This window comes from Cervus canadensis, chromosome 25, assembly GCF_019320065.1.
Source record: "Cervus canadensis isolate Bull #8, Minnesota chromosome 25, ASM1932006v1, whole genome shotgun sequence".
Taxonomy (NCBI): Eukaryota; Metazoa; Chordata; class Mammalia; order Artiodactyla; family Cervidae; genus Cervus; species Cervus canadensis.
Genome location: NC_057410.1, coordinates 18,111,644 through 18,135,952, shown reverse-complemented (window position 1 = coordinate 18,135,952; position 24,309 = coordinate 18,111,644). Strand labels below are relative to the sequence as shown.

At 36.2% G+C, this 24,309-nt stretch overlaps 1 protein-coding gene across 7 annotated transcripts in view; it reads left to right on the top strand.

The window, feature by feature from the left end:
- Positions 1 to 24,309, top strand: part of YAF2 (YY1 associated factor 2) — an 85,999-nt gene that overhangs the window by 21,051 nt on the left and 40,639 nt on the right. Inside the window, exons 3-5 of one of the 7 annotated variants that reach the window (XM_043446432.1) lie at positions 4,345 to 4,416; positions 4,510 to 4,609; positions 8,752 to 8,905. The exons of 2 other annotated variants lie outside the window; for them this stretch is intronic. In XM_043446432.1, the coding sequence (XP_043302367.1) occupies positions 4,345 to 4,416; positions 4,510 to 4,597 (160 nt within the window). In that variant the 3' untranslated portion in view covers positions 4,598 to 4,609; positions 8,752 to 8,905. Of the gene's footprint in view, positions 1 to 4,283; positions 4,417 to 4,509; positions 4,610 to 8,751; positions 8,906 to 24,309 lie in introns of those variants that run through there. 4 more of the 7 variants (XM_043446431.1, XM_043446428.1, XM_043446434.1 and 1 more) reach the window with 4 other exon arrangements.

The window sequence follows — 24,309 nt, the reverse complement described above, 5'->3', positions numbered from 1 at the left end:
TACTATTTTCCTCAGCCTTTCCTTTTAGAATTTGTTAGCAGTTGCAGTTCTAAGATTCTAGCTTACAACAATCAGGCTTTAGAACATGAAAAATGATTTGTGTAAATGTTTCTGGCAATTTTAATAGTCTGGGGAGCTTTCTTTACTAGTAAATCTAATGGAATACCTCATTTTGTAATATTAGCAGATATAATTTATATATTGATAGGATAATGATAGTGATTTACTCAGTAACTACTGCCTAGAATGTTTTCTTAACTATTTCCAAATTGTATGTATTTTTTAAAAAATCACAGGTATATCAATGATATTTGCACTTCACTGTTAATGTGCTTTGTATCTCTTTCATGCTGCAAATCATGATTCCTAAGTGAAGTGAAAGCCACTCAGTCATGTCCAACTCTTTGGGAACCTGTGGACTATACAGTCCATGGAATTCTCCAGGCCGGAATACTGGAGTGGGCAGCCTTTCCCTTCTCCAGGGGATCTTCCCAACCCAGGGATCGAACCCAGGTCTTCTGCATTGCAGGCAGATTCTTTACCAACTGAGCTATCAGGGAAGACCGATCCATGATTCCTAATGAATACCATAAATTACTTATTTTCTTTCTCTTGCAATATAAAGAATATAGTCTCAAAATAATAGTACAGTCATCCCTGTGTATCCATGGGGGATTGGTTCTGAGACCTTCTCGGTTACCAAAATCTGAATATGCCACAGTCCCTTATATGTAGTTTTAAGATCATAAGCGGCATATTCCACAAACCTACACATCCTCTTGTATATTTTAAATAATCCTTAGGTTACTTATAATTCCTAATACAATATAAATGCTCTGTAAATAGTTGTTAGCATGAGAAATTCATGTTCTGCTTTTTGGAATTACTTGTAATTCCTAATACAATATAAATGCTCTGTAAGTAGTTGTTAGCATGAGAAACTCATGTTCTGCTTTTTGGAACTTAGTGGAAATTTTTTCTCAATGTTTTTGATGTGTAGTTGGTAGAATTGTGTATCCTGAACCCGTGATACAGAGAGCCAACTGTTCCAAAGTTAATACAAACAATAAATCTCTGCACTTAGAATTTTTTTAGTATTTCTTTGCGGATATATAAAATCATTTGAAAATAATTCCATTTCTGGGTGGATATGTTACAGTTTGATAACATGGTTAGATTCCAGGCATGGTTTTTAAATTTTTATTAACTTAATCCTCATAAATGTTCTATGAAGTAGGTTCTGTTTTTACCCCTAATTTACAGATAAGTATAGTTTTTTCATCTTGATTTTAGGTTATTTATGTTAACAAGAAAATGATGCTGTTTTTGTTTGTTTCTTTGTGAGTTCATATAGAGCTAAAGGATAAAGCTGAAGGAAAGGAAAATTTAATTAACAGATTATCTGATGAGCTCTTTAAGGAACAAAGAAAGATGATAGTTTCTGTAAATAATATTATTTAATAAGTAAGTTTACATTTCACTTTTGACCTTGTTTTACTTAATTGAGCTACACACCTCCCCCCATGTTTATGAACCATTACGATGTCACTTAAGTATATGTGAATATATGTATAATGTTAAATTTTATTACACTGCTAAAGGATTTCACAACCTGGATTTACCATGAACAGCTTTCCACAACTATAGTACCTTACATTAGAATTGCAAACCTTATTTAAAAATTCAAACATGTACTTGGAATCACAAAACCAGTTGTAATTTAAGTTGATTCTAGCCAAAACATAATATCTAGCAGTAGTGGAAGTGAAAGTTAGCTAACTTATTTTTTTTTCTGAGCAGTTTTTTCAAAAGTTCAGATTGATTTTTTAGAGTAGATTCTCATTAGTGAAATGCTTTATTAGGTTCTTAATTACTTGTTAACCTTTTTGTGGACTGGCATTATAATTATTGGAACTTACAAAGGATGTTTTTGAGTAGAGTATTCTAATTTCTGCAATTTCTTTTCTAAGCTATTCTAATAAAACCCATTTTAGTTAAGCTTATGGCCTAATAACAGCAACAAATAGCTTTGAATGCTGGTCTCTTAAGTGACCTTTTAGGTTACCTTAAAATATTTTCAAGATATTTTAATTCTCAAATTGTTTTAAAAAGTGCATTTGATTTTATTTTAAATTCACAAGATCTCAGTCTAAATGAAGACTGTATGTGTTGCCATAAAGTAAAATTATTATTTAGTTCTTAATGAAAAGTTTTATACTAGCTTTTACTGTAAGGATAAAATATTTGGATTATTGCTCCTGTATCAGTTGTATCAATCCAGACACATAGGGCTTTCATGCCGTGTACTGCTTCACGCTTCAGGAAATGTAAGTTAACTAGGAATCTAATTTAAACTAGATGATCCTTTTGGAATTTATCTCTATTGCAGTTAGAAATTGAGGTCTGTGTAGTGCCCCTCTTTGCCTGAATGAGTCATTTAAAAACTAATGCACTAATTGCTATTATTTTTTAAAACTCAGATTTATGTAAAATGGATATAGTTTATCCAAAACAATTTGTATCTTTAAGTGGGAATCTAGGAAAAATCTTGACATGGTGTTGTCCACCTTTATTATATAAATATTACCTCATAACAAGATTAAAATGCTAGATTTTCATTAGCGTTACATTTTAAGAATGTTTTTAAGAATTACATTTTGTTTGAGAGAGGGAGATGGGAGGGGGGATCGGGATGGGAAATACATGTAAATCCATGGCTGATTCATGTCAATGTATGACAAAAACCACTACAATATTGTAAAGTAATTCAACTAATAAAAATAAATGGAAAAAAAAAGAATTACATTTTGTTTTTGATGAATTAATGATTTTATATACCATCTTACCCTGTTTGCTCTTAAAGTAGAAGCTATGTATTTAATTTTTTCCATAGAAAGAAGAACCATGAAACCATATGTTTTTTGAAGGTAGGAAATAATTATTAAATAGCAGCATAATGAGAAAAGGAAGACTGTTACTGAAATTTGTCTGTATCTTCAATAGGCACTAGTGTTTGAAGTCATCACTACTATAGCACATCAAAATGAACATGTACCCGATGAATATGTATTGCTGCTGCTGCTGCTAAGTCACTTCAGTCGTATCCGACTCTGTGCTAACCCACAGATGGCAGCCCACCAGGTTCCCTGTCCCTGGGGTTCTCCAGGCGAGAACACTGGAGTGGGTTGCCATTTCCTTCTCCAATGCATGAAAGTGAAAAGTGAAAGTGAAGTCACTCAGTCGTGTCTGACTCAGCGACCCCATGGACTGCAGCCCACCAGGCTCCTCCATCCATGGGATTTTCCAGGCAAGAGTATTGGAGTGGGGTGCCATTGCCGCCTTCGAATATGTATTGGGTTAAAGGTAAAGGCAATCTTCATGTGTCCCTGAAGATAAAGTTCTATTAAGGATACCTTTCTTTTGCTAGAATTTTTTTTTTTTTTTTAATGACAGGTCCAATTTAAAAAGTATAACAGTTAATCGAAAATATTACTGTACTACTTTGTACAAGTGTTTATGTTAAAATCAGCATTATTATTTATCAGTGGCCTGGCATTCATAAGGGCTTCATAGGTGGTGAAGTGGTAAAGAATCCACCTGCCAATGCAGGAGATGCGGGTTTGATCCCTGGGTCAGGAAGATCCCCTGGAGAAAGAAATGGCAACCCACCCCAGTATTCCTGCCTAGAGAATCCCCATGAACAGAGGGCTACAGTCCATGGGGTCACAAAGAGTCAGACATGACTGAGCATAGCACAGTGGCATACTTACATATATGTATGTGGTTGGTTTGTTATAGGTGACAAATGGTTATTTTAAAGACTTATTGAGTGATGAATGGGAATTGCATTGATGCTGTTTATCTGAAGTGTTATAGGTTGTTAATCCACTGTAGTGGCCTCTGCACCCAAATTCAGCCTATGTTAATGACAGTGGCTAGTTAAGAAACAGTAGATTTTGATCAATTAATTACCCTTTACGGATATTAAAAAATGATGGTAGTACTTTAACGAGACAAAATAGTCTGATAGCTGATATTTTTATAAATTAAAATGTTGCTGTTGTTACAGTAGAGATTTTAAAATGAAACTATTCAAATCATTTTCTTTTTCTTGTGTTTCTAATAGTGCCAGAAGTTTCTGTTGACTTTATAGTTAGTACATTGTTTCTGTATTTACTTTGGTGCATTCATGTATAGTTAGTTAATTAATTTGCAGCCCTTTCCCCTGTAGTTCTTTATGTATTAATCTCAAATAAATTTAAATAATTTTCTTATTCTGATAGAGAAGAAAAAGCTGGATCACTTACCAGTAACTGGAGTTCTCCTATTGGGTAATCTCCACAGATCCACATTCTTTGAAGTTATTGTGAATGCCTCGTGGACCATGGGACTGTTGAAATTTCCAATTTCAGGAAGGTAAGCAAGCACACTGAAGCATGTCTCTAGCATCTCCCAAATCCCCTTCCCTCAACTTTCTTACATATGCGTCTGTACTGCATGCCCCCTCAGTTCCAGTGGATGCCCGTCGGGAAGATTCCCATGCTGGACAGAAGGGCAAGAGAGGTGGATCTGTGAGGGAAAAGACCCAATAGGATAACTCAAGTTACTGGTAAGTAATCTAGTTTTCACAGAATTGAGATTTTTTTCGCCCATTTCTTCTCTTTAGGAGTTCATTTAATTGCAAAGAGAGGAAATGGTTTGGGATAGTTTCTTTTTGTAAGTTTGATGTGGATTATAGTATTTATTGTATAGATGATAAATGCCTAGTTCTTAATGGACATATGAATAAATGTGACATTAAAGTACATCATTTACATAATAGCTGTTTATAAAAATTATGTGTTTACTACCTTTGGGTAAATAGTGTAATAGTTCTAAAGCAATATGAGGAGCTGTGTGTTGAATTACTTTAGTTCTTTTATTTGTGATATTGCTTTTATTGAAGTAGATACTCGTACTATAAAATTTCTGCTTGTGTCTAATTTAGCCAAATTCTTTTGGCATTCTACTGAACAGCAAGAATAGTTTTACATTAACTGACTAACACTTCTTACTGATATAATTTTCAGTGTACCTTAAATTTCATTGAATGTATGTTTGGAAATAATTTAAGGTATGTTGCAATTATATTTACTACTTCATTGTTTATAATGGATAGCCTTATTAATGTGAAGGGCAGCACAGTTGGTTCAGTGTGAGCTCTGCCTCAGTTACTAACCCTATTTGTTTGTATATATGTTAGAATTATATAGAGTTCCTTGCTTCCCATTTCTCTCTTACTCATTCTGTATTGTTACCAGTAACCATTTCTAAAAGGCCACTTGCATCACATAAAGAGCCATAGTGATGCCACGCTCTTGCTGTTTTATAAAATTTCATCCATAGCTCAGTACTTAGGGCCTCTCATAATCCAATTCTATCCTGTTTATCCAGCCTTAATTTCTCCAATTTGAAACTTTTGTTTTGGTGTTACCTTGGTATTTATGCTTTAGCTTGTACTTTTCCGTTTTCTTGAAATGACCTTGGAAAGATCCATTCTGCTTCTCTATATTTTAAAGTTGAAGTTAAGTCCTACCCCTTACGTATATCCTTTTATGCTGACATCTCTGTTCATCTGTTTCTTCAGTGAAAAAATGTGATTGCTATGAGGCTTTAATTAATTCATTCATGAAATGTACTTAGAATAGTGACTAGTGGCACATACTAACTTCTCTTATTAACTGTTATTTGACCATAGATTTATCTTAAATATTTTTGTGATTGTACATATAATTCTTATCTGTATGACATAGTTTAGCTTTAAATATTAGTATTAGGTTATACCAGTAGATATTTCTTCTGATATAAAACTCTTACTCTGACTTTCATGGTCTTTGACAGCAAGTATAGGCTTTTATTGGGCTTCCCTTGTGGCTCAACTGATAAAGAATACACCTGGATTGGGAAGATCCCCTGGAGAAGGAAAAGGCTACCCACTCCAGTATTTTGGCCTAGAGAATTCCATGGACTGTATAGTCCATTGGGTTGCAAAGGGTTGGACACGACTAAGAGACTTTTTTTTTTTTAATAGGCTTTTTTTGTCTGTAACCTTACTTCTTAAAGTTAGTGACTGAGATTAAATTATACCCATTGAAAAGTTAGTTTTCATGTAGAACGACATATATACTTACCAGTTTTTTCATTTGTAAAATAGGTTCATTTGGCTAATCAATCCTGTTTGTACTGTTTGTTTTTCTTAAGAACAAGTTTCCTTCAAAACTGATACACATTGTAAACTCCCATTGCAGTTGAGAAAAGATGGTATAGTTTTGAGAGTGTTAATTAGATTGTATTCACTTTAAGACTGTGTATTATTGGAAAACAATCTGGAAACTTAGTGTACTTGATTTTTGAGGCCTGAATATCTTAGGAGATAATTGATTGGTTTTTTCAGAAATGCTTGGATTTAAGATACCTGTCTGATGAAACAGTAAATAAAATCTGATTTCAAGGCCATTGAAGGAAGGAAATGCTCTATGACAGATTGGCTGTCACTTTATTTTTTTTCTGGCTGTCCCAGGTACCGTGTGGGATCTTCCTTCCCTGACAAGGGATCACACCTGTGCCCCCTGCATTGAAAGTGTGGAGTCTTCACTGGGCCTCCAGTGAAGTCCCAAGTGTCACTTCTAAATAATCACCAGAGAACCACTTCAGGTCCAGTTAGATGAACCAAACTGAAGAATGTTTAGTCATTAGACATCAGTGTTTGATTTGAATCTGCCGACTGTTCAATCTCCTGGTTTTTCAGTGTGACTGTGGTATGGTGGTTATATTGAGGATGGCCTTATTCTTTAGAGGTGCATGCTGAAATACTTAGAAGTGAAATGTCATGATGAGTTCAGAAAAATCACGTGTAGGTATCTGAATGTGGTATATGTTATGTGGATGTCCAGAGAAATAAAGGGAGAGAGAAAGCAAATCTGGCAAGTTTTAACAGTTTTGGATCTAGGTGAAGGGTATAGTGGTATATATTGTACTTTAAGCTTTCCTGTGGCTCTGATATTTTTCAAAGAAAAGTTGTGTGTGGGGGAGAGTATTTTAAAAAGAACTTTATTGTGCTTCAGTTTCTCTAATTCTAAAATGACAATAATAGAACTTATTCTTTCCATGCCTTGATGCAGGTAGGCACAGTGGGATAACATTTGGTAGAATAGGAGTCAGGAGAGCTTTTTAAGAAGTAATTTTTTTTTACATTAAAAAAGAATTTTATAGTGGAGAACATTTCAAAGACCATTTCACCTAAAAGTATATTAGATTAAAATATATCTGTTCCCTTTTTTATTATTAAGAGCACATTCCATTATAATTGAATAAAAGCAATCAAGAAACAGTAAATATATGTAGATATATAAATTAACCAATTGAAATCTTGAAAATGAAAATATCTAGTTATAAAATAATCGTGGGCAAAACAGAAGATTAGACATACATAAAGAGAGACGTTGTTAATTCCAAGATAAAACCAATAACTCATCAAGGACCAGAGCCCAGGGAAATAAAGAATGAAAAATAGAAAAGAAAAACTAAGACACTTAGGGCTAGATTGAAAAGCTTCAATGTAATGTCCAGAAGAGAGAATATGGAGAGTGGTAGAGAAACAATATTGAAGAAAAATGACTAAGGATTTTCAAATATTAAAAAAAAATAGTGGAAATTAAGAAATAACTAGAATGGAATCATAAAAATGTTGTAGCCAAATTTGAAGGATGTAAGAAAAGTGGTACTTAGGGGTAAATTTATAACCTTAAATGGCTGTGTTAAATTGAATAAAAGTAAGTGAGCCATATATAAACTCAAGAAACAAAAAATGGAAAAAGTAAAACCAAAGACAGGAGAAAAGAGAAAATAAAAATGGAATTAGATGAAATAGAAATAGTCAACAATAGAAATGATAGCAATCATCTTTCAAATCATAGCTATTTCTCTTCAGCTGATTAAGTACTAGAAATACCAAGAAGCACATTATACAATAAAATTATAAAATGGGATATAATTACAAATAATAATTATAATTTAAAAAATCACAAGAAATCACTATTAATTTTTATGTGTATAAATTTTAAAAACCTGATGAAATTGTCTGTTTTCTAGGCAGAATATCATTTAGAAATTGTACAAGAAAAAGATAGTCATAGAAACTAAAAACCATTAAAAAATTGAAGCTGTAATAAATTTCCCCAAGAAGTTTTTAAAAATATCAAAAATAATTGTATAGTTCATAAACCATACCACCTACCCACTTAAAATGTACAATTTAATGGTTTTTAATATTGTTACATAATTGTTGAATCTTTGGCACAGTTAATTTTTAGAATATTTTCATCACCTCAGAAAGAAACTGTATACCTATTAGCAGTCAGTTCCAATTCTCTGAAACCCTCCAGCCTTAGACAGTCACTAATCTACTCTCTGTTTCTATAGGTTTGCCTGTTCCAGATCTTTCACATAAATAGAATCATTCAGTAAATGGCCTTTTGTGGTTTGCTTCTTTCATTTAGCATAATATTTTTAAGGTCCAGCCATGTTGAAACATGTATCATATATCTCATTCCTTTTTATGGCCATATAATATTTCATTGTGTAGATATACCACATCAGTTGATGGATATTTGGATTTTTTCCCATTATGAATAGTCCTTATACTGGCATCTGTGTATAAGATTTTGTGTAAACATAGTTATATGTTTTCATTTCTCTTGGATGTATACCTAGGAGTAAAATTGTTGGGTCCTGTGGTAACCATGGAACAACAACAAATAAGAAAAGGAGTACGTCAAGTATTGTCACCCTGCTTATTTAACTTATATGCAGAGTGCGTCATGAGAAACGCTGGGCTGGAAGAAGCACAAGCTGGAATCAAGATTACCGGGAGAAATATCAGTAACCTCAGATATGCAGATGACACCACCCTTATGGCAGAAAGTGAAGAGGAACTAAAAAGCCTCTTGATGAAAGTGAAAGAGGAGCTTGAAAAAATTGACTTAAAACTCAACATTCAGAAAACTAAGATCATGGCATCTGGTCCCATCACTTCATGGCAAATAGATGGGGAAACAGTGAGAGACTTTATTTTCTTGGGCTCCAAAATCCCTACAGATGGTGACTGCAGCCATGAAATTAAAAGACATGTACTCCTTGGAAGAAAAGTTATGACCAACTTAGAGAGCATATTAAAAAGCGGAGACATTACTTTGCCAACAAAGGTCCATCTAGTCAAAGCTATGGTTTTCCCAGTAGTCATGTATGGATGTGAGAGTTGGACTATAAAGAAAGCTGAGTGCTGAAGAATTGATGCTTTTGAACTGTGGTGTTGGAGAAGACTCTTGAGAGTCCCTTGGACTGCAAGGAGATCCAACCAGTTCATCCTAAAGGAAATCAGTCCTGAATATTCATTGTAAGGACTGATGTTGAAGCTGAAACTCCAATACTTTGGCCACCTGATGCAAAGAACTGACTAGTTTTAAAGACCCTGATGCTGGGAAGGATTGAAGGCGGAAGGAGAAGGGGATGACAGAGGATGAGATGGTTGGATGGCATCACTGACTCAATGGACATGAGTTTGAGTAAACTCTGGGAGTTGATGATGGACAGGGAGGCCTGGTGTGCTGCAGTCCATGGGGTCGCAAAGAGTCGGACATGACTGAGCAACTGAACTGAACTGAACTGTGGTAACCACTGAAGCTTTTAAGAAACTGTCAGACTATTTTTCAGAGCAGCTGTACCATTTTACTTTCCAACCAGCAGTGTATGAAGGTTCTAGCTTTTCTACACCCTCATCAGCATTTTCATTATATGTTTTTTTTTTAATTAAAGCGTTCCTAATGGGTGTGAAGCAGTATCAGAAAGAATAGTTTTAATTGTGATTTTGTTATCATAATTTCAGACATACTTTTGGGGAACAGGTAATCCCAGTTTTATACAAACTGACCTAGATAATAGAAAAAGAGGGTGAGCTGTTCTGTTGTTTATCAGAGAAACTTACCCTGGAAACCTAAACTGAAAAGAATATGCAAGGGAAAATAATGGTACATTCAATCTCAATTATGAACAGAGACAAAATTTTTAATTAGGATAAGAGTGTAAGCATAGCCCAATATATGAAAATTATTAAGGTAAGATTTAGGGGAAAAGATCTTGAAAGATTTGGTAAAATTATGATAGAACTCAATACTCATTAGTTTTTTTTTTAGTAACCTTTAAACCATGACGAGAAATAAACATGTTTCTTCCAATAAAGGCTCTTTTTAAAACTTAACTGTCTAAATCTTAGAAACATCCCATTAATATCAAGAACAGGACAAATATATCTCTATTAGTAAGATTAAAAAAAAGGAAATAAAGTACAAAAGGGTTGGAAAGGAAGAAAAATGAGATGAATGTGTCCATAGGAAATTAAAAACAAAAAATCAACAGACTATGGGACTTCCCTGTGGCTCAGTGGTGAAGACTCGACATTCCCAATGCAGGGCGCACAGGTTCAATCCCTGCTCAGTAAACTAGGACCCCACGTGCTGTGTGATGTGGCCAAAACAAATAAAAAAATAAAATAAACAGAATAGGGAATGCCCTGGCAGTGCAGTGGTTAAGATTCAGCACTTTCATTGCTATGAGCCTGGGTTCCATCCCTGATCAGAGAACTCAGATCCCTTAAGTCATGTGGCTTGGTCAAAAAATCCCTCAAAAAACCATCAACAGACTAAATATATTCATAAGAGAATTCAGTGTTGCTGGATACAAGATCAACATTCAAATTGGCAGTAGTCAATTAGGAAATAAAAATACCTCTTTTACAGCAAATTCTGTGAAGTACCCAAAGTTTTATTGAAGGACATAGAATTAGACATGAGTAAAAGACAAGATATAATTAGTAGTGGGAAGTATAAATATTGCTAAAAAATTAACTTCTCTATGACTTAATGTAGTTTCAGGCAAAAACCTAATAGAATTTGTTTTATTTTTTGGAGGAAAATGATCTTCATATACAGAAGTAAAGAACCAAGACAGTTGTGAAAGAAGAAAAAGAAGGAGGAGGGAGTTGACTATTGGATATCTAGATTAATCTTAAATTTTGGTATTTAGAGTAGAATCCTACATAGTAATGAAATATAGTAAACTGCTACACACAACATGTGTGTGGCTTTCCTAGTGGCTCAGACAGTAAAGAATTCACCTGCAGTGTGGGAGACCTGGGTTTGATCTCTGGATTGGGAAGATCCCCTGGAGGAGGACATGGCAACCCACTCCAGTATTCTTGCCTGAGAAATCCCATGGACAGAGGAGAAGTCCGTGGGGTCATGAATCATCGGCACACACAACATGAATCTTCCAGACTTAGTGTTGAGCAAAAGAAGTGGGACACAAAAGAGTTCATATAGTGTGAGTTCATTTTTAGGAAGCTCAAAAACAGAACTAATCTATGTTGATTGAGATCAGAATAGCAGTTCTCCTGGAAGCATGGTACTAACTGAGAAGGTGTATGAGGGAGATTCTGAAGCATTGAAAAAAGTTAATATCCTAATCTGAGTTGGATCACACAGGGGTTTACATACTTAAAAATCAGGTTGTACACAGTACTTTTATTTAAAGTAGTATAGTCTTAATATACAAAAAACCAGATTCATATAACAGAATAGAGTTAAGAAATGGATCCATATATATTTGAGAAGTTGGTTGGTGCTCGAGATGGCATTTTCTGCCATCAGGGAAAGGAAATGTGAACTGTTGAATTGGTTTTTCTGTATAAGGGAAAACTAGATTTCTACTTCAGGCCATATGCAGAAATAAATTCCAACTGAATTAAATACTAAACGTGAAACCCATTTTTTTAAAAAAGGAAAGTATAGACGAATATGTGAATATGTGAATATCTTCAGAATATGTGAGGCCTTTTTTAACAAGTCAAGAAAAAAAGAAGAAACCATCAGGGATGAAAAACCATCAAGGATTTGACTACCTCAAAAAAAAAAGAAAAGAAAAAACAACCTTAGGTTTAATGTAAGACCCGATAAACCCAAATAAAACATAATGTCACAACTGGGAGATATATATAGTGTCTGTACTATCCAGTGGTTTTGTGTCCAGAATATGTAAGAATCAAAAGAGGTAAGATAGGTAATACAAATAAAATGAACAGTGGATAGTATGGCAATTCACAGCAAAGACTGGAAATTGTACTGAGAAGATGATTAGTCTGTTTGTAGGGATTTTATTTGAAAGTGTTAGTTGCTTAGTCATGTTTGACTCTTTGTGACCCCATAGATTGTAGCCCGCTAGGGTCTTCTGTCTGTGGAATTCTCCAGGCAAGAATACCGGAGTGGGTAGCCATACCCTTCTCCAGGGGATCTTCTCAACCCAGGGATTGAACCTGGGTCTCCTGCATTGCAGGTGAATTCTTTATTGTCTGAGCCACCAGGGATGTCCCATTTTTAGGGTAGATGCAGTTAAAAACATACGAGTCATCAGTGTTTACCCATTAAGTTGCAAGGCTCAGGATCAGGTAAGTGTTACACACATTAAAATAAGTGTTACACAATTAGAAATGTGCATACACGGTTATCCAACAATTTCTATTTAAGATATTGTCTAGAGAAGCTTGCACCTTTGCCCAGGGTGATTTGTGCAGGGGTGTTCATTTGGGAAACAGTCTAAATGGCTGCAATAAGAGTCATGGATATATAGGATATAAAAGTTATTTAATTAAGAAGTCCCTGAATCTATGATTAGGTTACAGACTTCCTTGGTGGCTCAGATGGTAAAGAGTCTGCCTGCAGTTCGATCCTTGGGGTTGGAAGATCCCCTGGAGAATGAAATGGTGACCAATTGTAGCAGGCTTGCATGGACAATCTCATGGACAGAGAAGCCTGTTGGGCTACAGTCCATGGGGTCGCAAAGAGTTGGACATGACTGAGCCACTACACTTTCACTTTTCATGATTAGGTTATTATCAGTGGTTTAATAATTTACTTATTTATGGCTATGCTGGGTCTTCATTGCTGGGCATAGGCTTTCTCTAGTTATTGAGAGTTGGGGCTCCTCTTTGTTGTGGAGTTTGGGCTTATCGTTTGGTGGCTTCTCTTGTTGCAGGGCACAGGCTCTAGAGCAGGGCCTCAGTAGTTGTGGCTCGTGGGCTTCGTTGCCCCGTGACATGTGGAATCTTCCCAGACCAGGGATCAAATCCGTGTCCTCTGCACTGGTAGGCTGCTGCTTCACTTCTGAGCCACCAGAGAAGTCCAGTGATTTTTTTTTTTAATACAATAAATAAGTGGTACTGTCTATAACCAGGATTGTTTTAAGCATTTTATAAACATTAAATATTTTAGTCCTCATGAGAACTTAGAAGTAGGTACTGTCATTGTCTCCACTTTTTAGATGAAATACTGAAGCATAGAGGAGTAAATAACCCTGCCTATGCGCATGGGTAGTAAATAGCAGGGCTGGGATTCAAAGCTGCCTGGTCCCAGGGTCCACTATGCCATGCTGCCTTTTGATGTTTAAAAATATGGAGAGGCCTCCTAGTTGTAAGGAAAAGTTAATCCCTTACATAAATGTAAGGATAAGTCTCATTTACACCAAATTCATGGTAGTTGTTACCACTGAATGGGATTGGGAGGTGAGGGAGATCAGTGATGGTGGTAAAAGAAAGCTAGCATAGGGAACTTTTCCTTCAAGATTATGTACATTACTATATAGCTTTTAAATACTTGCACTTACTGTAGATATGTGCTTATTCTGTAAAAGGAAACATTGAAAAGATTGGCCTTTATTTTAATCTTTATGTTTCTTGATATTGGTTGTATAGAAAAAGAAAAAAAGCAGTGGCCCTGTCACAATGGCTATAATTTAGTCTAGTTCTGAGATAGTGAGCAGCAGATAAGTGCCAGACCCTGGATTAGGGTGCTGGAGATAGGGTGGTTTCTTCCCCGATGGCTCAGCGGGTAAAGAATCTGCCTGCAATGCAGGAGACACAGGTTTGATCCCTGGGTTGGGAAGATCCTCTGGAGGAGGAAATGGCAACCTACTCCAGTATTCTTGCCTGGAAAATCCCATGGACAGAGGAGCTTGGAAGGCTGCAGTCCATGGAGTGAACAAAAGAGTCAGACATGACTGAGGGGCTAACACTTTCATCCTCTTTCTTTAAGGAGTTCAGAGTTGTACAAGGAAAGAGATAAGAAAAATAATTTTAATTCAGTATGTTATAGCCAGATCTCTTCTTCTTCCCTATTTCTCTATCCCCATCCTTTCCCCTCCATATGCAGATGGGAGAAGGGGGAAGTGTCTTGAGTTGGGGCAAGAGAAACAGGCAATGAAATATTGATTGTGATCCTACTTCCTATTCTTTTAAAAACTGCCAGGGAGTAAATTCTATAATGGTCAGTGATTGTGGCTTGTTCACCATCTCTGAAACTTGGTATAATGCCCTGTGTGTAACAAACCCCTGGATGTTGGAATGAATAACTGATGCACTTTGACATTTCACTTTCAAATGACCTAGCACCTCAACCCAAAGTTCTTAAGCCATCTAGGGTATCTTCCATTGACTAATAAAGTTTAAAGCAATTTACCTGAGAACTTTATATGAAGTCTTGTGTCAGATTGTTTTGTGCCAAAGAATTCTGACTTGAGAAATATTTTCATCTGTAGGAAATTTTGGATCTCTAAAATCTAGTATAATTTTCTTTGTGCTGAGTCCATGGACTGTTTCCAGGAGGTGTTAGTATGTATAATTTGAGAATTCTAGTATCTTTTAAAATTTATCTTTTAAAGTGACTACCATTTTTCAGTCTCACCAACAATGAATGAGAATTCTGTTCCTTCACATCTCTTCAGTGTTTGCTGTTTTCCGTGTTGTGGATTTTGACCATTCCAAGAAGGGCAACCAAGTAATTTTTGTTTTAACTTTAATAAGATCATGTTATTCCCTTATTTAGAAGCTTCACATCCTACTTCATTTCCCATCCTACTTAGAATAAAATCCCAAGTTATTTCCAACTGTATGAGAGGAAGGCTTTGTATGATCTGGTCCTTGGCCACCTCTTTACACTAGTTTTACCATTTTCTCTCTTTTTCATTGCAGTTCAGAAATGTTGGTCACCCTAGTGTTATTTGAACATGCCAGCCTTCTGCTTCAGGGCCTTTGCAGCTGGTATTGCCTTTCCTGGAATGTTTCACATCTAGATACCTTCAGGGCTTACTCCTGTATTTCACTGAGGACTAATATCTGTTGAGTGAATGAATGATTGTATTACATCAAAAAATGCTTTAATGTTGGTGATTTAGAATATTATGGTAGGACATAATCAGATACATAAGGAAGGCTTAAAACTTAATAAATAATTAATAATTAAATAAAACTGTCTAATTTCACAACATGTAATCTATGCAAGGTTAGGGATTTTTTCTTCCTTGCTATATTCCCGTGCCTAGAATGTTTCCTGGCAGTAATACACATTTGATTAAGTATTTGCTGAATGAATGAGTTTATGTAGCATGTCTTTTAAATAAACTACCAAATTATGCTATATGTAAAAGCAATATTGAATAGAACTAAAAGTAGACCACAGAACTCCTGAATTGGGAGAGGGGACAGGGATGAGCGATAGTACTACCTTGATTTAAATTTTTGGATCTAGCTTCACCATTTGCCAACTACTCCAAGCCAGCACCGTTGCTTGTCAGGACCACTCTAATACTGCACCATTTCTTCTTCAGTTCTGCATGTGTCATGTTTCATTCTCTATGTTTAACATTTAAAAGTATTTCAGGATACTTACTGTACCTAAAATAAAACCGAGATTCTTTCTTTAACTTGGAGACCTGATGTGGCCTTTTTACCTTTTAATCTCACTTAATTCTTCCCTCTTGCTCAATATTCTTCAGGTTTTTCTTCCGTTTTTATAGGCTACCAGGTTCTTTGCTGCATTTATACACTCAGTGCTGACTTTCTGCCCATTATAACCTTTCTTTCACTATGTCATTGAAGCACCTTCTTCGTGTTATTTAAGTCTGAGTGTGTTGGATCTTGTGAGCAGTCTTCCTTGAAAACCTTATCTACCCCTGCTCATGTTAGAATTGCTTCTGATATTTGCATGGGGTGGGGAAGAACAAAACCACAGTTTGTAATTATGTATAGTGTTAGTCGCTCAGTTGTGTCCGACTCTTTGTGACCCCACGAATCATAGCCCGCCAGTCTCCTCTGTCCATGGGATCCTCCAGGCAAGAATAGTAGAGTGGATTGCCATTCCTGTCTCATTATGTATATGTGCTGACTTTTTTTTGTTGTTGTTTACCATTATGTTCTTAATGTTAAGTATGGTACTTGGCACATAATAGGTGCTCAGTAAATATTTAATATGTGAATAACTGTATAGCAAAAGATGGAATGTAAAAATGAGCATGAAAGGAAAAAAGACCCCAAAACTAGAAAAAAGATCATATGTGCTTATTAAAACAACAGAAATCCATGACATAAGCTCAGCTGTTAAGCAAGACTCTGGTAAATCACAAAACCCAACTACATGCTTGATGTTAGAAACATTTAGAACAAAATTTCTAAGGGAGTTGTAGGTAAATGTATAATCAAAACAAGGTACTAGGCGAATAAAAACAAAAAATTAATTGTTGAATGATATTGCTAGACAAAGGTGAATTAAAAGTGAATGAACATTAGGTGGAAAAAGATGCATGTTGTAGTATGTATATACGTACATGCCTATCCTATCTATCTCTCTCTCTATGTATACACACACACACATATATATAAAATCAAGCATATAGTTACTAATTTGAAGTGAACCACAAATCTTTATTTTTTGAAGGTGAAGCATTGAAATGTTTAAAGTAAAAATTATAAATTCAAGAAGGAAGAGAAAGAAGTCTAACAGTAACAGGAGACTTTAAAACATCTTTCAGTTCTAGCCACGTCAGAGAAAATAAAAATAGGATATGGAGATCTGAATTATGTAATTAATAAATCTCATTTAATATACTTTGTTATTATAAAAAGAATAGCATATTTTTAATTCCCCATGGGACATTGTCAAAAATAAATACTAGAAAGAAAGTTGGGGGGAAAAGGTATTAACTACATGCTCTACAATGAAATTTTAAGTTAATAGAGAAATTAGAACCAGAAACCAACCACAAAATCTTCCCAACCTCAAAACAAAAACCTCAGCTAATTGAGTTTAAAAATGTAAAAACATTCTCCTAAAAAATTTTAGATCAAAGGTCTAAAGGTACCGCAAACCAGCAATTGTGGTCTCTCTGGAAAATAATTACAATAAAAATTAAATACAAGGACTTCCCTGGCAGTTCAGCAGTTAAGACTCTACTCCCAATGCAGGGGGCGCAGGTTCAATCCCTAGTTATAGGAACAGAGATCCCACATCCCACGTGGTATGGCTTAAAAAAATAAACTACATAAATTTATTTTTAAAAATTAAATATATAAATATAGGGCATAGGTAAAATTATTTCTAAAAGTTTCATTACTAAATGAAAATAAACAAGTTAATATTCAAAGAATTTATTAAAAGAGCAATAACACAAACCTAAGGAAAGCTGGAAAAAAATAATAAAGCACAACATAGCAAGTAATAAGTGAGAAAACAGAACAGTAGTTCTGTTTTAAGATAAATACAACCAAGAACTGGTTCTTTGATTAAAACAAAAATAAGACTAGCTAACTTTTTCTTGGTAAACAAAAGGATAAAGTACAAAAATTAAAATTTAGATTATGAAGAAGAAAACAAGCATAGATGTAAATAATACAAACATAAAAGAATGGTTGGCACAATAAATAAATTAGAAAGCATTGGGAAAACATACCATTTTCTAGGAAAATATACATTATTCTGTATTCAAAACTGATCCGAGAAGAGACTGAAAACCTAAAACTACCAAGCTCAAATGGTTTTACAAGTGGTTTCTTTCAGGCCTTCATGGAACAGATAATTTCACATATATTTAAATTGACCTTGAGAAAATAAGGAAGAATTGAGGCTTTTCTATTATTATTATTATTATTTTTTGCTTTTCTATTATTTTTAAAAAAACTTCAGCATAAGTCCTTCCAATAAATATTCAGGACTGATTTTCTTTAGGATTGACTTGTTTGATCTTGAAGTCCAAGGGATTCTCAAGAATCTTCTCCAGCACCACAGTTTGAAAGCGTCAATTCTTTGGTGCTCAGCCGTTTTAATGGTCCAGCTCTCATATCTGTACATGACTACTGGAAAAGTCATAACTTTGATTACATGGGACCTTTGTCAGCAAAGTGATGTCTCTGCCTTTTAATACACTGTCTAGATTTTTCCATTACTTTCCTTCCAAGGAGCAAACATCTTTTAATTTTGTGGCCTCAGTCACCATCCACAGTGATTTTGGAGCCCAAGAAAATAAAATCTATCACTGCTTCCACTTTTACCCCTTCTATTTGTTATAAACTGATAGGACTGTACATCATGGTCTTCATTTTTTTAGTGTTGACTTTCAAGCCAGCTCATTCACCTTCGTCAGTAAGGGCTTTAGTTTCTCTTCACTTTCTGCCATAAGAGTGATGTTACTTGCGTATCTGAGGTTGTTCATATTTCTCTCAGGTATCTTGATTCCAGATTATGTTTCATCCAGCCTGGCATTTCACATGATGTTACTCTGCATAGAAGTTAAATAAACAGGGTGAAGATATATAGCCTTGTACTCCTTTCTCGGTTTTGAACCAGTCAGTTGTTCCATGTCCAATTCTAACTGTTGAAGCAAAAGGCAAGGGAGAAAGGGAAAGGTATACCCAATTGAGTGGAGATTTCCAGAGAACAGAACGAGCGATAAGAAAGCCTTCTTCAGTGAACAATGAAAAGAAATAGAGGAAAACAATAGAATAGGAAAAACTAGAGATCCCTTGAAGAAAACTGGAGATACCAAGGGAACATTTCATGCAAGAATGGGTATGATAAAAGAGAGAAATGACAAGGACCTGAAAGACAGAAGAGGTGGTAAGAATACACAGAAGAACTATACAAGAAAGGTTTTAATGATGCGGGTAACCATGATGGTGTGGTCACTTACCTAGAACCGGACATCCTGGTGTGTAAAGTTAAGTGGGGCTTAGGAAGCATTATTGTGAACAAAACTAGGGGAGGTTATGGAATCCCAGCTGAGCTATTTAAAATCCTGAAACATAATGCTGTCAAAGTGCTTCACGCAATATGCCAGCAAATTTGCAAAACTCAGCAGTCGCCACAGGACTGGAAAAGGTCAGTATTCATGACAGTACCATACAGTTACACCCCTTTCACATGCTACCTAGGTTGTGCTCAAAGTCCTTCAATCCAGCATTCAGTAGTATGTGAACTGAGAACTTCCAGATAATTCAGTGTATTAGTAGATAAAAGAAGAAAAGCCCTGTGATTATCTCAATAGATCTTGAAATACAGTTAATAAAGTCAGACATGTATGCCTGGAAGCAGTCTTTAGTAATAACATAATTAAAATATGTACCTCAAAATCATACTCAGGAAAGTGCCTCAGGGAGATATATTAGAAATTAAGTGATATTAATATTAGAAACAAGGCAAGGAAATTCTCATCACTATTATTTAACTTTGTTCTAGATGTGCTAACAGTTAAAGAAATTAGAGAAGCATGATATCGAAGTAATCCCCAAACACTTTGGATAACATTCAAGTGCTTTGTTCTGGGCATTTCATTACCATGTTCAAGAGCTATCCACCTTGTTAAATTTTCAGCCACATTTCAGTTATTTCCACAAATGCAGTCACAGTGTTTTTGATTAGCTTATTTTAGTGGTTTTGCCATTAAAAAATCTCGAAAAATTTTGTTTGGAGCTCTAATGAGTAAAGTGAAAGCAGAGCTACTTTTGTTGCAGAGGGATTAGGGAGCACTGTAGTCACCCCTTCGTCATCCATGACTCCTCCATTAGCTTCTGGGAATGCTGTGTGCAACTGTAAGATTTACAACCCTATTCTGCTTCATGGAATTTTTTTGTGTCACAGTTGTTAATAGTGATATAAAACAATTTTTGTATAAAATATGACCACCGATTTGATAAGATCTTATTATTCTTGGCAATTTTCAGTCCTTCTTTGGTTATGGTAGATATTAAATTAGAAGCAGCTTGGGGCTTGGAGTTGTAATTGAGATGACTAAGGTTGCCCAGAGCAGTTATACAGAGAAGTGGTAACTGATACCAAGATGGGGCACAATAAAAACAACAACTAGAATGAGGCAGCATTCTGGAACTGCCATTTCAGATGAAGGCAGATGTTCCAGAACTTCTTAATGTCTCCAGAATACCATGCTGCATGAAGTTCTCAAAGATGGTTCTGAGTAGAAAAGACAGCACAAATCTATGGCTGATTCATATCAATGTATGACAAACCCCCCCCCCAAAAAAAAAAAAGACAGCACAGCCTTGTGACATGTGGGAAGTATGGGCTGTGGAAAGACAGATACTACATGATGTGGAATATATGTGGAATCTAAAAAAGTTGAACTCATAACAGCAGGGTTAATGGTTGCTTCCAGGGGCTGAGGATGAAAGAAATGGGAAAATGTTGGTAAAATGGTACAAAGTATCAGTTATGCAGAATGAGTAAATTCTGGGGAATCTAATGAATTAGTCATTGTGTTCAGTTCAGTTCAGTCGCTCAGTTTTGTCTGACTCTTTGCAACCCCATGGACTGCAGCATGCTGGACCTCCCTGTTCATCACCAGCTCCAAGAGCCTACTCAAACTCACGCCCATTAAGTCGGTGATGCCATCCAACCACCTCATCCTCTGTCGTCCCCTTCTCCTTCTGCCTACAGTCTTTCCCAGCATCAGAGTCTTTTCAAATGAGTCGGTTCTTTGCATCAGGTGGCCAAAGTATTGGAGTTTCAGCTTCAGCATCAGTCCTTCCAGTGAATATTCAGGACTGATTTCCTTTAGGATGGACTGGTTGGATCTCCTTGCAGTCCAAGGGACTCTCAAGAATCTGTTACTGTGTAACCGTTTCATAGTATATATGTATATCAAAACATTACATTGTACAGCTTAAATTGTATATAGTTTTGTCAGTTGTACTTTTTTTGGTTTATTTTTAATTGGAGGATAATTGCTTTACAATATCGTGTTGGTTTCTGCCATACATCAGCTTGAATCAGCCATAGGTATACATATGTCCCCTCCCTTTTGAACCTCCCTTCTACCTCCCACCCTATCCCACCCCTCTAGGTTGTCACAGAGCACTGGATTGGAGCTCTCTGCTTCAGACAGCAAATTCCCACTGACTCTCTGTTTTACATATGGTAATGTATATGTGTCAGTGCTACTCTCTTAATTCGGCCCACTCTCTCCTTGCCCCACTGTGTCCACACGTCTTTTCTCTATGTCTGTGTCTCCATTGCCGCCCTGCAAACAGGTTCATCAGTACCATCTTTCCAGGTTCCATATATATGTGTTGATATACAATATTTGTTTTTCTCTTTCTGACTTACTTCACTCTGTATAATAGGCTCTAGGTTCCTATACTTCATTAGAACTGACTCAAATGCGTTCCTTTTTATGGCTGAGTAATATTTCATTGTGTATATGTACCACAGCTTCATTCATCTGTCAGTGGACATTTAGGTTGCTTCCATATCCTACCTGTTGTAAATGTTGCTGCGATGGTACATGGTCTCTTTTTCAGTTATGGTTTCCTCAGAGTATATGACCAGTAATGGGATTGTTAGGTCATATGGTAGCTTTATTCCTAATATTTTAAGGAATCCCCATACTGTTCTTCATAGAGGCTGTCTCAGTTTGCATTTCCACCAACAGTGCAAGAGGGTTCTTTTTTATCTACACCCTTTCCAGCATTTACAGTTTGTAGATATTTTGATGATGGCCATTCTGACTGGTGTGAGGTGATACCTCATTGTAGTTTTGATTTGCATTTCTATAATAATGAATGATGTTGAGCATCTTTTCATGTGTTTAATAGCCATCTGTGTATCTTTTTTGGAGAAATATCTGTTTAGGTCTTCTGTCTACTGTTAGATTGGGTTGTTTGTTTTTCTGGTTTTGAACTGCATAAGCTGCTTGTATATTTTGGAGATTAATCCTTTGTCAGTTGTTTCATTTGCTATTGTTTTCTCCTATTTTGAGCTTTGTCTCTTTACCTTATTTATAGTTTGCTTCACTGTACAAAAGCTTTTAAGTTTAGTTAGGTCCCATTTGTTTATTTTTGTTTTTATTTCCATTACTTTAGAAGGTGGGTCATAAAGAATTTTGCTGTGATTTATGTCAGAGTGTTCTGCCTATGTTTTCCTCCAAGAGTTTTATAGTTTCTGGTCTTACATTTGGTCTTTAATCCATTTTGAGTTTATCTTTGCTTATGGTATTAGGAAGTGTTCTAATTTCATTCTTTTATATGTACCTGTCCAGTTTTCCCAGCACCCCTATTGAAGAGACTGTCTTTTCTCCAAAGGTGCCCATAGATGTGTGGGTTTATTTATGGGCTTTTACCTTGCCCCAGTGGTTTGTATTTCTGTTTTTTGTGCCAGTACCATACTGTCTTGATGACTATAGGTTTGTAATATAGTCTAAAGTCAGGAAGATTGATTTCTCCAGCTCCATTATTCTTTCTCAAGATTGCTTCAACTATTCAGGGTCTTTTGTGTTTCCATACAAATTGTGAAATTTTTTGTTCTAGCTCTGTGAAAAATAGCTTTGGTAGTTTTTGATAAGGATTGTATTGAACCTACAGATTGCCTTGGGTCATATAGTCATTCATTTGCTCAGTTGTGTCCGACTCTTTGCGACCCCATGAATCGCAACACGCCAGGCCTCCCTGTCCATCACCAACTCCCAGAGTTTACTCAAACCCATGTCCATCGAGTCGGTGATGCCATCCAACCATCTCACCCTCTGTTGTCCCATTCTCTTCCTGCCCCCAATCCCTCCCAGCATCAGGGTCTTTTCCAATGAGTCAACTGTTCACATGAGGTGGCCAAAGCACTGGAGTTTCAGCTTCAGCATCAGTCCTTCCAATGAACACCCAGGACTGATCTCCTTTAGGATGGACTGGTTGGATCTCCTTGCAGTCCAAGGGACTCTCAAGAGTCTTCTCCAACATCACAGTTCAAAAGCATCAATTTTTCGGCGCTCAGTTTTCTTTATAATCAAACTTTCACTTTAATACCTGACTACTGGAAAAACCGTAGCTTTGACTAGATGGACCTTTGTTAGTAAAGTAATGTTTCTGCTTTTTACTAGGCTGTTTAGGTTGGTAATAGCTTTTCTTCCAAGGAGCAAGTGTCTTTTAATTTCATGACTGCAGTTACCATCTGCAGTCATTTTGGAGCCCAAGAAAATAAAGTCTCTCACTGTTTTCCATTGTTTCCCCATCTATTGACAGGAAGTCATGGGACCTGATGCCATGATCTTAGATTTCTGAATGTTGAGCTTTAAGCCAACCTTTTCACTCTGCTCTTTCACTTTCATCAAGAGGCTCTTTTGTTGTTCTTCGCTTTCTGCCATAAGGGTGGTGTCATCTGCATATCTGAGATTATTATTTCTTCTAGCAGTCTTGATTCCAGCTTGTGCTTTATCCAGCCTGGCATTTTGCATAATGTACTGTGTGTCCGTCTAGTCAAGGCTATGGTTTTTCCAGTGGTCATGTATGGATGTGAGAGTTGGACTCTGAAGAAAGCTGAGCACCGAAAAATTGATGCTTTTGAACTGTGATGTTGGAGAAGACTCTTGAGAGTCCCTTGGACTGCAAGGAGATCCAACCAGTCCATCCTAAAGGAGATCAGTCCTGGGTGTTCATTGGAAGGACTGATGCTGAAGCTGAAACTCCAGTGCTTTGGCCACCTCATGTGAACAGTTGACTCATTGGAAAAGACCCTGATGCTGGGAGGGATTGGGGGCAGGAGGAGAAGGGGATGAGAGAGGATGAGATGGTTGGATGGCATCACCAACTTGATGGGCATGAGTTTGAGTAAACTCCGGGAGTTGGTGATGGACAGGGAGGCCTGGAGTGTTGTGATTCATGGGGTTGCAAAGAGTCGGACACGACTGAGTGACAGAACTGAACTGAACTGTGTATATAAGTTAAATAAGCAGGGTGACAATATACAGCCTTGACGTTCTCCTTTCCTAGTTTGGAACCAGTCTGTTGTTCCATGTCCAGTTCTAACTGTTGCTTCTTGACCTGGATACAGATTTCTCAGGAGGCAAGTCAGGTGCTCTGGTATTCCCATCTCTTGAAGAATTTTCCACAATTTGTGC